Here is a 13,190-nt window from a genome sequence, read left to right as displayed (position 1 = left end):
CTTCTGGCCCTTAAAATGACCTCCACTGAATCGGGGTCATGACCACGCAGTTCTAAATCTCTCCTGATAACAGCCAGGCGGTGAGGTGGAACCACTCCGGGTCTGGATGGAAAGAGGCCCCCTGCCGCAGCATATCCCCCGAAACGGGGAGTCGCCAAGGGTCCTGGACGGACAGCTGTTGGAGATCCGCGAACCAGGGCCGGCGGGGCCAATGAGGGGCGATTAAGATTACTCGGGCCCTCTCGGTGAGGACCTTGTGAATCACGTCCGGGAGGATTGGAATTGGAGGAAATGCGTAGAGTAGGCCTGGAGGCCATGGACTCCGGAGGGCATTGATTGCTTCCGCTCCCGGGGATGGAAATCTGGAATAGAAGCGAGGGAGTTGGGCGTTCGCATTGGTCGCGAAGAGATCCAGGATTGGTAGGCCGAATCTGAGGGTGATCTGATGGAACAGGTCTTGATGAAGGTTCCACTCTCCTGGGTCTATCGTTGCTCGGGATAGCCAATCCGCCTGGACGTTGAGACTCCCCGAGATGTGATCGGCTAGGAGCGACTGGAGATGTTTTTCCGCCCAAAGGCCCAACTTGAGGGCCTCCCTCATGAGAGCCTTGGATCTCGTGCCCCCCTGTCTGCAGATATGGCTTTTTGTGGCAATGTTGTCGGTGAGAATGAGAACGTGTCGGTTGGGAATGCGAGGAGAGAAATGCTTCAGAGCCAGGGAAACGGCTCTTAACTCTAGCCAATTGATTGGCCTGGAAGCTTCCTCCGGGGACCACGTGCCCTGGGCTATCATCCCCTGGGCGTGGGCGCCCCATCCCGATAGACTGGCATCTGTGGTGATGACAAATTGATCCGGGCACCTGAACGGGGATCCTCTGTCCATGGCCGGAGACTTCCACCACTTGAAGGATCTGCGAACACTCAGTGGGATGACAATGCGTCGATTTGAGTTGCTGTGCCCCGATCTCTGAAAAGGTAACAGGAGCCACTGGAGTTCCCTAGCATGAAGGCGAGCCCAGGGAATGATGCCTATGCATGACACCATCTTCCCCAAAAGGGAAGATAGAGTAACTATGGATACTGAAGAATTAGATAAAATGTTAGAAATTAACTCCACTATACTGAGTTTTCTCTCGGGAGAGAGAAAAACCTGGGAGGATTCTGAATCAATAATGGATCCCAGGTGAGAAATGGATGTGGAAGGTTGGAGGTGACTTTTATCAAAGTTGATGGAAAATCCATGGTCCTGAAGGACTGACATGGTGACAGAAAGGTCTGTTTTCACTTTCTCTAGGGAGTTCCCATGAATCAAAATATCATCAAGATAACATAAAATGTGGATGGGAGATGCCCGGATATAGGCCGCCAGGGACCCCAAGAGCTTTGTAAAGACCCGAGGGGCCGAGGAAAGGCCAAATGGCATCGCCCTATACTGGAAATGCCTGCCTTGAAAGGAAAAACGTAAAAATTTTCTGTGGCATTTGGCTATAGGAATGTGAAGGTAGGCCTCAGTGAGGTCTAAGGAGACCATGAAATCTCCCGAGTGAATGGCGGCCAAAATAGAAGACAAGGAGTGCATCTTAAACTTCCTATATTTTATGAATAGGTTTAGTTTCTTTAAATCCAAAATAGCTCTCCAACCTCCGGAGGACTTTGGAACCATAAATAGGATGGAGTAAAAACCTAGGCCCTTCTGACCGGAAGGGACCGGTTGAATGGCTCTGATGGACAAAAGATGAGAAATGGCCTCCTCCATACGGTTACAATCTGAGGATGACCTGGGAGAAGGGCAGGAAATAAAACGTTTTGGGGGAGGAGAAATAAATTCTAAAAGAAGGCCTGTTTGAACAGTGTCAATGACCCAAGGGTCCTTGGAGGTGAGACGCCAGTTAGAGGCGAAATGAGCTAGGCGACCCCCTATGGGAATAGAGGTAAGATTACCATCTAGGTTTTTTTGAAGCCCTGTTAGAGGAAGCTCCCCTTTGGAAGCGAAACCCTCTACCCCTGGAGTTCCTACCTTGGGAACGAAAGCGGGGGGAATACTGACCTGGAGATCTCTGATAGGAAGCCGCTTGATCTTGCTGGCGCCCTGGGCGACGAAAGGACTGCGTTTTGGTAGCCTTTTTTGTGGTAGGACCCAAAACTTTCTTCTTGTCCGTGGTTTCCGTGAGGAGTGGATCCAGAAGATCACCGAAGAGAAGGTCGCGCTTTAAGGGACCCTGGGATAACTGCCACTTTTGGCGAACTCCCGCTTGCCAAGGACGAATCCATAGGAGTCTTCTTGCCGTTGTAGAAGCTGCAATAGACTTAGCAGAAAATCTAGTAGATTGCAAGGTGGCATCAGCCACGTACTGGGCAGCTGCAAAGACCTTGTTGAAGTCTTGTTGACCTCTCAAGTCATCGGGAGGGATATGCTGTTGAAGTTGGCGAAGCCACAGCAGCATGGCTCTGGAGAAAAAGGAAGCCGCTGCAGAACTTTTAATGGCCCAGGAATCAGCGGTGAATCCTCTTTTGAGCATTTGCTCAATGCGCTTGTCCTCTGGGCGGAGGACTTCCTCCGCCTCGCCTGGCACAGCCGCTGCCGAGTGAAGAATCTTGACAGGTTCATCCGGTTTGGGAAAAGATAGAAGCTCTTCATAGGAAGAGGAAAGTTTGTACAACTTTCTGTCCTTGGTGGAGGGGTTAAGGCCAGAGGCTGGAAATTCCCACTGTTTGAGTAAAGCATCTTTAAACAATTTAGGCATAGGAATTACCTCGTTATCCTCCTGTTCCTCTGTGAAGTAAGGTAAATTCTCCTCCGGGGGATCAGTGGAAGTGGAGGCTTGTTTCTCCTGGGCCGCTAATCCCGTAGAAATTCTAGCTTTGAGGAGGAGAGATTTGAATAATTGAGAAGGAAAGATAGTAATTGGAGGAGGAACCTTTATTTGGGATTCTTCATCATCTGATAAGCCCTGAAAGGGATCCTCATCATCCTCTATATCCTCATATTCATCCTGGGAGGAATCTGAATCATCCTGAATAGGAGCTCTGACCGCTGGGGAAGAACCCAAGGGGCGGGAGGGACGAGGAGGAGGAAGAGGTAAGGGAAGCTCATTGATGGTGGAGAGTTTGGCATCAATGGCTTTGGACAACACAGCAAAAATAGACTGGAACTCAGGAGGTAAACTGGAAATATCAGCAGAAATGGCAGAAGAATCCCTAAAGGCCTGGGAGGATCCTGGCTGGGGGGAATCTTCAATAATATCTGGTTCCTCTGGACCTATGCCCCATAGGTTAGGTTGGGGTCTGTCTAGGTTTGGCTCATCCAGAGATAACACAGGGACCCCAGAAGGAGGCAGACTAGAAGCCTCTGGGGGGTCTTGACTACTGATTACTTGGGCCTGCACTTTCAAACGTTTTGCTGATTTGTCATGGATTTTTTGTAGGGCTAGGTCCCTTCTCTTCTCGGCCCTGGTGACCTTGGTCGAGGGGCGGGCCCCTGGAGAAGAGGAGGAAGAGGCCTGGGGGATACTAGTAATCTCATCGCCTGTAGGCCTGGCCTCTCTGGGACCTTTAGTTGTGCCTCTCTTGGGAAAAGTAGCCATAGTCTGACAATTAACAGAAGACAAGGCTGAGCCAATAACTGAATAATAAGGAGAAGAATTTCAAGGACTTCCCAAGAGGAATGGATCCTGCTTCGAGGCCTCGAAGCTGCTGAAACTTGAGGACAATCTGGGCAAACCCAGAGTTCGTGCCCCCAAATCCAGCGGGGCCAGCCTCCCTAAACTTTGTAATTAAGTAAACCAAGGCACTCTGGTTGGAGGCTTAGCCGGTGGAGAATTTAGCCTGGGACCCCCAAGGCCCGCTCCGGGATCCACGCGGTGGACTGAGGCCTACGCGGCTGGCAGGAGGCCAACACGAGAGGCCTAGATTTAAAAAGGGCGCGAAGGCCGTCGCGCCGAAAAAATCGCTCCGTAAAAATCTCTTAAAGGGGAAGCGATCGACTAAGTCCAGGAGACTAGAGGGCGTCTCACTCCGCAGGAGGTATTTCTTAAGCCCTTAAATATTTGTATACAATAAATAATCAATAATTCAATAGATTAATACTTGCACCAGGACCTCCAGGCCAAAGGATTAGAAGAATCCACAAGCGGCCGCAGGAATCGTAACCGGCAAAACCGCCGGGGGAAAACGAAACCGCAACTTCTCCAAAGGAAAAAAGCCGAGCCGCAAACGGCTGGCGCTACTAGTGCAAGTAAATAATAATGATAAAACAAATCTTACTACTTTTGAAGAAAAGGATCGAAGGGAAGGTGTTAGAATGTTGAACGAGCTATCACAATACAACCGCAGGATATGCGAACTGAGCGAATTCTGGGGAAGGGGCGGATCCGGCAAGCTTTTTTAATACTAGGCTCAGTTCCACCGGATTGGACATGAGCAACCCATGTGACTGCTGGACCCGCTCCTTCAGTACGGAGAAGTGGCAAATGCATTTTAATCTAAACAAGTGCGAAGTTATGCACATCAGGACAAAGAACCCGAATTATACCTACCAACTGATGGGGACAAAACTTTCCAAGACAACCCAAGAAAGGGATCTTGGAGTTTTGGTGGACAGCTCAATGAAGGTGCCAACCCAGTGCGCAGCAGCAGTAAAAAAAGCAAATTCCATGCTTGGCATGATTAGGAAGGGAATCGAAAATAGGTCAGCAAGCATTGTATTGCCTCTGTACAAATTGATGTTGAGACCACACTTGGAGTACTGTGTACAGTTCTGGACACCGCACCTCAAGAAGGATATAATGGAACTGGAAAAGGTGCAAAAAAGGTGCAACAAGAATGATAAAGGAAATGGAGCACCTTCCTTATGATACCAGGTTACAACGCCTTGGTCTCTTCAGCCTTGAAAGACGGTGTTTAAGGGGTGACTTGATCGAAGTGTATAAAATCATGCATGGGATAGAAAAGGTGGATAGAGAAAAAATATTTCTCTTATCACACTATACTAGGACAAGGGGGCACTCCCTAAAGCTCATAGGTAAGAAAGTGAGGACAAATCAAGGGAAATATTTCTTCACCCAGAGGGTCATTGGTTTATGGAATTCACTTCCAGAAGAGGTCATGACAGCTGTCAGCCTTGATAGCTTCAAGGCAGGATTAGACAGATTCATGGATGCCAAGCATATAGATGGTTATTGAAATGGATGTCTAAGTGCCACCTCTATGTTGCTTGAGGCAGGCAGGATCCCCTTGAGTACCATTTGTTGGGGGTCAGGGGAAAGGGAGGGTCTTGCCTTCTCTTTCTGCTCAAGATCCCCATGGGCCACTGTGTGACACAGAATGCTGGACTCGATGGGCTTTGGCCTGATTCAGCATGGCTCTTCTTATGTTCTTATGTTTTCACAAGAGGATGCGTGTGCAAAAGAGATTTTGGTGATTTTTTGCTTCCACACATGCGCAGAAGCAAAAAATTGTTGACATCTCACGCACATACACTGCGTATGCACAGAAGCAAAATTTTGCTGGGATGTGGGTGCGTACATATGCCAGAGCTGCGTAGCTGCATGTGCAGCTCCACTTTCGCTAAAAGTGCACAATGTGGCCCATTCCGGGTAGCAACCCAATACTGGTTGTAGGACATATTTATGCATAAATGTGGAAAGTTCAAAGGGGTTCACAGACTTTTAAACACCATTGTAGGTGTGGTCACTCATACAACTCTTCCTGTGTTATTCTAGGCAGAAGGGTGCCAATTGGTGGGAACAATCTGTGTTATTATCCCCTTCATGTTGTTGAAATGCTCACATACCCAGTGGCATGAGATTGACTATCCAGAAGTAGCTATGAGGCCTGAGCAGACGAGTGGGAGAATATGAATATAACAGGGACTAATGGTGTGCTTACAGCCATGCCAATGAACATATTGTTTCCATACCTCTATCTCTCTCAGTTGATCTATCATTAATACCATATCTAACTCTGCAGTCCAAATTTTCACTTTGTTGATCTTTTGTTCCAGCTCAGCATACTCAGCAATTGCTTGATCTTCAAGATAACCCTGCTGGGAAATCCAAAAAAGGTAATTGCACTGATTTGTCATACATTTGTCATACAATATCTCCGAGACCGCCTCCTGCCGCACGAATCCCAGCGACCGATTAGGTCCCACAGAGTGGGCCTTCTCCGGGTCCCGTCAACTAAACAATGTCGGTTGGCGGGCCCCAGGGGAAGAGCCTTCTCTGTGGCGGCACCGGCCCTCTGGAACCAACTCCCCCCAGAGATTAGGACTGCCCCTACTCTTCCTGCCTTCCGTAAACTCCTTAAAACCCACCTTTGCCGTCAGGCATGGGGGAACTGAAACATCTCCCCCTGGGCATGTTTAATTTATGCATGGTATGTCTGTGTGTGCATCTGTTAGCATATGGGGTTTTTTAAATATTTAAATATTTTTAAATTTGTCTGTTTACTTATGATTTGTTTCTACATGTTGTGAGCCGCCCCGAGTCTTCGGAGAGGGGCGGCATACAAATCTAAGTAATAAATAAATAAATAAATAAATAAATAAATAAATTATTTTGCAATCTATGGAACAATTAATTACTAATCTATCAATCTTCCAAGTTATTTTTTTTAATTGAAGAGTATCAGATATAAATCCTGCTAGAAGCAAGACCCCCTGATTTAAGTCACATCTGCTCCAGTTTACTCATTGTTCTGGCTAAGATGATTACTGCCCACCCTTGCATGAGGGAGGGTTAGAAAAAGTACCCTAAACGTGGCCTGCCCCACAACAGTATTTGCCTAGTGAAACGTGTTTACCTTAGCGGTCAAGAGTCGAGGAAAAAGAAAGAAAATTCATTTTGGGAAACTGGAATGTCTGTACCTTGCTGGACAGAGACAAATGCAAACAAAGCACCATGTTGAGGAACCAACTGTTTCTCTTCCCTTGAAATTCTTATTGCTAGCAAATGCAACAGTGCAGCAATGGGAATTTCAATGGAAGAAAAATATTTAACTTATGGTGAATATTGCACTTTAAGTAATATGCTTATTAGTTTTTATTTGGACCTGTTCCTTTGATCGTTACTCTTTATTTACTATTCAAGGTTGAGATTTTGTGATAATGACTATATCAAAAAATGTAGTAAGTAAGCAAGCAAGCAAGTAGATAAATAAATTAATACTTCATCAATGGTATATTACACCAGTATTAATTGGCCAAACAGACAATGCATTCTTTAAAAAATTGTTGGAAATGTACTGATCAGGTCAAACAATTTTTCTATGCTTGATGGCAACATTTAAACTTCAAAAATTTGGAAAATAACCTAAAACAAATTATAAAAGTTTAATTTCACTTTCAACACATCATTTTCTTGTTAAATATCATTAAACTTGCTTAGCAATTAATAAATGCATATTAATTTGATTTTGATAAAGAACAAATATTTTTAAATGTGGTAAGATGTGATACAAAAATTATATTATTTTGATATTTTACTTGACCATTCAGTTTTATAATGCCATAGATCTCTCTACTATTTACTTATTGGTTGTTTCTTTTTTTCACTTTTTTTTTCACTTTTTTCAGATTCTCAGTTGTGTTTTTTAAATCTCTCTGTATCTGTCTCTTTCTGTCTGTCTCCTCTCTCTCAAAGATCTGAAAATGCACATTTGAAACTGATAAAAACAAGTCTTCTTTCCAAAGCCAAATCTTAGTTTAGAGGGAATTAACAATAAAGAAAAGTTTATCCTACTCAGCGTCATATGAACCAGTGGCCCACCCTCTCTACTATTGGAAACTGAAAAGAGAAAGGGTGAAATTGATTGAATTATGGATTAATGGCTATTCTGACTGAAGAGCTAGCAGTGCACAAGAATAGCACTTAACCAAGTCCTTCAATGAAGTTGTGCAACAACAGAGATTATTACCTTGCTTTCTGGAGATGGATGTATAATGGACAAAGGAGTAGGGTCAGCCTCCATTACCTTTCCATTCATTAATGGCAAAATGGTTTGAGGCATTTCTGACCAGGCACATGTTGCTTGCAATTTCTTTTGATAGTCAGGCTGCTGTTGCGGAGATTCATTGGGATAATCATCCGCCAGTATTTGCTCTGATTTCTGCCTTTGCTTTGCACACTGGCTTGCTGAACTTTGGAAATTGTGGGCTTCCATCAAATTGCCTTTCAATTCCTGCTAAGTAGAAGTAGAATGGAGGAGAAAGGAGGGAAGAGAGAGAAAAATCATAACCTTCTCGGGACAGCAGGTACTGAAATGTCAATTGCTTTCTTAATGGAAAGATAGTGAAAGAATAATAGAATAAAGCGGTGGTAAAGGTCAGAGAAAAGCACATCTGCACAGACACCTCTCCAAGGAACAATATTATGAGGATGGAGAAGGCTGCTCAAAGCGCTGACAAAGTTAATTGGCCTAAAGGTTTTCTTCTTCTATGGCTGTAATCTTATAATTTGGAGGAGACGGTCCCTACTAACCAGATTCAGTCTGTTTACTCTCTATACTACGAAGCAGCTTGATATATAAGGGGGCTATGGGCTTGTCTTCCGCTGCCTTTAATTATTTTTGCTGCATTTGGAGAAAGTATCCATGTGGAAAGTTCAGGTCATGTAAGGGAACACAGCTCAATGCAATCACATAGAAAATTTCTTTTGTCTGCAAAGCTGTTTTCTATCAGAAACGGCAACACTGGTCTAGTTTTATAATAAAATGTAGAATATGGCCCATACAGAATGGATAGGTTGAGTCCCTAGCATCTTCTAATTGGACTGGGAAAGACTTATGCCTGAAACCACAGGTACTCACTGACAGTTCGTATCAGGACTAGATTCAGCAGTTCATCTACATTTAAAAGACAAAGTCTATTACAGTGGTACCTCTACCTAAGAACGCCTCTATTTACAAACTTTTCTAGATAAGAACCGAGAGTTCAAGATTTTTTTGCCTCTTCTCAAAACCATTTTCCACTTACAAACAAGAGCCTCCGAAACTGTAACTGGAAAAGGTGGGGAGAAGCGTCTGTGGGGCCTCTCTAGGAATCTCCTGGGAGGCAACAGGGCCAGAAAAGGTGGGGAGAAGCCTCCGTGGAGCCTCTCTAGGAATCAACTGGAAGGAAACAGGGCCTCTACCTTCCCTGTGGTTTCTCCAATCACATGCATTATTTGCTTTTACATTAATTCTTATGGGAAAAATTGCTTCTTCTTACAAACTTTTCTACTTAAGAACCTGAATTAAGTTTGTAGGTAGAGGTGCCACTGTATTTTGAAGACAATAAAGTCTAACCTTTGGACAGATAGGACAGCTGGTTTGAAAGAGCAGTCAAAGATGCCATCTATGCCTTGATGGCCTGTTAGCAGAACAGTATTTGACAAGGGGGGGGGCTCCTCACTGTCCCTTTGTGAGGGCCCTGGAGAGTCAAAGGGAACCAACAACCACAGCACTGGACTCCTGGATGTTGTGGGCGATGGGAACAGCCCATGGCCTTCACACCTCGCAGATGCGGTGACCACTCTGTACAAGGGATATATCTAAATTCCTATGCTCTGACCCTGTAAAAGATAGCTGCATGTATTCCATTGGCCCGTGAGGTTTCTTTGGTCTTGGTTGCATCCACTTCCATTGGAGCAAGAAGCAATAGTTGAAGGAAGAGGACTTGTGGCAGGTCTCAACACATCATCTGCAACCATCCTATAACTACCTTGCCTGCCTCCCTCTTGAATTTGTTTCATCAATTTATATGGGATGGTATTATGGCTTATATAGATTGACCACTGCCAGAAGAATCACAAAGACATCCGTTATGAGCATCTTTTCATTTGTAAACTCTCACTCTACTTTAGTTTCCCTGATTACAATTACATGTTCTTTCTTATGAGATTTATTAATTTAAATTGTAACTAGATGGGTGGGCATTGGATTTGGTATTATGTACTGTACTGTTTTTTATTATTGTTGTGAGCCGCCCCGAGTTTGCGGAGAGGGGCGGCATATAAATCCAATAAACCTAAACCTAAACCTAAACCTAAACCTAACCTTATCTAAGACTATGGGCTTGCCGCCAAAACAAAAATTCAACTCCCTCGGATAAGACATTAGCTTGTTGCCGAAAGCATAAAAAATAGGAGAGGGTGTTGTACAGTGTTTGGTGAGGAATGCAAACTACATCTAGACTGCAAAGAATTGGTGTCAAGAGTTGTCTGCATCTCTTTGTTGCCTTCTGTTGGTTATCCACTTTTTGTAGCCGATGTTTGTTTGTTTGTTTATTTATTTAAATTTATCACTCCAGCCAACCCTGGGTAGCTTAGAAAATCTAAAACTAATTAAAACAGTTAAAAACATGGACAAAAATAACCTCTCAGCAAGACAGCCCCAACAGCATATTAATCCCAGGCTTAGGACGAAAGCCAGCCTTCAAGGGCTTTTCAGAACCCAAGAAAGTGGGTGCCATCTGTATCTCTGAGAGGATGCTTGTTCCAGATGCAGGAACAACCCCAGACTTGGCATACTTTCCAGATACCATAAGATGGCAACATTTAATAGAAGAGACCTGGAACATACATACATACTCTGCCCAAACGCACTGATAGTATAGTAGTTCTAGGAAAGCCCACAATGAATGGTTTTCATTATGAAAACTGAGCATGGATAGTCCAGTGAAGAGGATATGGGGGGGGGGGGAGATTTATTTATTTATTCATTCATTCATTTATTTATTATTTTGTCTAATACATAATGTAGGTTTCAGAGAATATAACCATAGTAAAATACATCCATAGAAGAATAGAAGAAAAGACATTAGGAATAATATGGAAGAAATAATCATTGGGAATAATAAGAGTTCATATACATGGAGCTAGTAGAAATATAAGAGGGACAATAGGACAGGGGACAGAAGGCACACTGGTGCACTTATGCATGCCCCTTACTGACCTCATAGGAATCTGGAGAGGTCAACCATGGATAGTATAAGGGTAAAATGTTGGGTGATAGGGGATGACACTGCAGAATTTGGTAAAGAGTCCCATGCTTAGACAACTCAATTACTAACGTCGTATTTTTTGCAGTCAAGTTTGGAGCAGTTAATATTAAGTTTGAATCTGTTGTGTGCTCGTGTACAAATACTTGAGCGGCTGCCATAGTGAGGAGGGGGTCACACTGTTTTCCAAAGCACCAGAGGGCCAGACAAGGAGCAACGGATGGAAGCTGACCAAGGAGAGATTCAACCTAGAAATAAGGAAGAACTTTCTGACGGTGAGAGCGATCAACCGTTGGAATGGCCTGCCTGCGGAGGTTGTGAACACCTCAACACTGGAGACCTTCAAGAAGAGACTGGACTGCCATATGTCTGGGATGGTGTAAGGTCTCCTGCACCAGCAGGAGGTTGGACTAGAAGACCCACAGGGTCCCTTCCAACACAAACTATAAATAAAAATAAATAAATAAAAATAAATGATCTCAAACGTACAGACAGGCACACGTTGAGACAAGGACTCTATCGAGTATTATCTAAAGCTATGAAGAACTATGAAAATGTAGCCAACATTTTGAACTAGGTCCAGAAAAGGGCCAAGAGCCAATGGAGATGACAACATGCTGCCATAATAAACTCACAATACCAATCATGGCTATGACATGTTTCCTTTCTCAGCAACAGCAAGAGGCAATAATCACAGCATTGGAGGCACCAACCCAGAATATGAGTTTGTCTCTCAATCCATATGTCACTTATTTACCTGCTCTCCCTCCTGCTGCTGGGAGAAAAAAATGCACTGAAAGCTTACAATCTTCTTTCATCTAAAGAGCCATGGGACATTTTTCTCCCCGCTGGAAGAGTGGGAGGAGAAGGTGATAGCAGCAGATTAATTCCTAAAGCAGCAATGGTAAATTTGTTGCTATGGGAGAGATGTGCTAATGTTTTCAGAAAGGATTTGAAGCACATTCACTCAGTGCTCATCCTTTTATAAATTCCCTTAAATACATGAAGATACTATGGAGAATAAAGCAACTGGTCTATATCCTACAGAACTTTATGGAAGAGTGCAGGATTATCCACAGATTTTTATCCAGTTAAGCGGCTGGAGAACACTGAATTAGAAAATCCTACTTATTACTTTCAGAAGAGTTATTTGTGTCTGAGTGCTGCACATTGCTCTCTGATTACTTATCAGCTATATTCTGGGAATAAATAAACCAGATATTTCAAAGTAGAGAAACTGCAAATTTATAAGGAATATACAAGCGACTGCAGAGTCATATCTCTTACTAATCCAGGTCTCATTATTCCATATAATGACCACTATTTTATGGAAACCACACACACATACACAAAACCCTTTCAAAATCATTTGAAATAACATAATATGATTTTTTTTTTTTAAATCAGAGAAAATAAGCAATTTTTGATTCTCCTCCCTCCTCCCTTTGGACATTTATCCCAGAATATTATTAAATTTCTTCCACAAAACTAACCTCTTGGGGAGCAAACGGGGTTACCAGTTTCTCTCTGTTTGTTGTTTCATTATCCATCTCCTTTTTATGTTTGAATATATCACTGTGGATGTCCTCAGTCTCATGCTCAAGTCCATATTTATTTTTAAGGTGCTTCGGCTTAGTTTGAGATGCATCTATCTCATCCTTCACACATGTCTGTTCCATACTGATGGAGTCCATTACAGCAATAACCTCCTGTAGTCTGTCTTCAGCTTGACAAAGAATATCATACTGTACCTTAAGTGAAAAAATGCAAGGAGATCATAATGACAAGAGAACCTACACAGTTGGCAATAATATTGCCCTCCATAAATGTGGTATCAGAGAGAATAAAATAGTAAAATAAAAATCAGAGAGAATAAAATAGAGAATAAATACTTTGCCTCTGATCTGTAGTTCATAAAATCAGTGATCGATTGTTCATATTGTATCTTCTGTTCTTTATTTTTCTTTGCTGTATAGGCAATTGTTAATCCTCTAATATATGTTTTAGCTGTATCCCATAAGTTTTGAAAAGAGGTCTCTGAGTTTTTATTAATTTAAAAAAAAATCCAATTCTTTTTCTATCCATTCCTTATATTGCTTATCTCTTATAACGTTCCTATTCATCTGCCAATTCACCTGTCTCTTATTATTTTTCCAGTATATCACTATATACACCAAAATATCCTTCCTGTTAATGACTACTTCACCTTCAACCG

The 13,190-nt window shown here is 43.2% G+C and overlaps 1 protein-coding gene across 4 annotated transcripts in view; it reads right to left on the bottom strand.

Annotated features, from left to right (window-relative positions):
• Window positions 1-13,190, bottom strand: part of SYNE2 (spectrin repeat containing nuclear envelope protein 2) — a 319,436-nt gene that overhangs the window by 185,294 nt on the left and 120,952 nt on the right. For 2 of the 4 annotated variants that reach the window (XM_070750996.1, XM_070751014.1), the window contains exons 43-45: window positions 12,469-12,726; window positions 7,915-8,181; window positions 5,918-6,043 (exon numbers count right to left, since the gene is read on the bottom strand). In XM_070750996.1, the coding sequence (XP_070607097.1) occupies window positions 5,918-6,043; window positions 7,915-8,181; window positions 12,469-12,726 (651 nt within the window). The remainder of the gene's footprint in view (window positions 1-5,917; window positions 6,044-7,914; window positions 8,182-12,468; window positions 12,727-13,190) is intronic. The other 2 variants (XM_070751005.1, XM_070751023.1) reach the window with 2 other exon arrangements.

The sequence above is a fragment of the Erythrolamprus reginae genome, chromosome 1 (genome assembly GCF_031021105.1).
Source record: "Erythrolamprus reginae isolate rEryReg1 chromosome 1, rEryReg1.hap1, whole genome shotgun sequence".
Lineage (NCBI taxonomy): Eukaryota > Metazoa > Chordata > Lepidosauria > Squamata > Dipsadidae > Erythrolamprus > Erythrolamprus reginae.
Note: the sequence above shows the minus strand (reverse complement) of the source record. Positions and strands in the feature narration are given on the sequence as shown.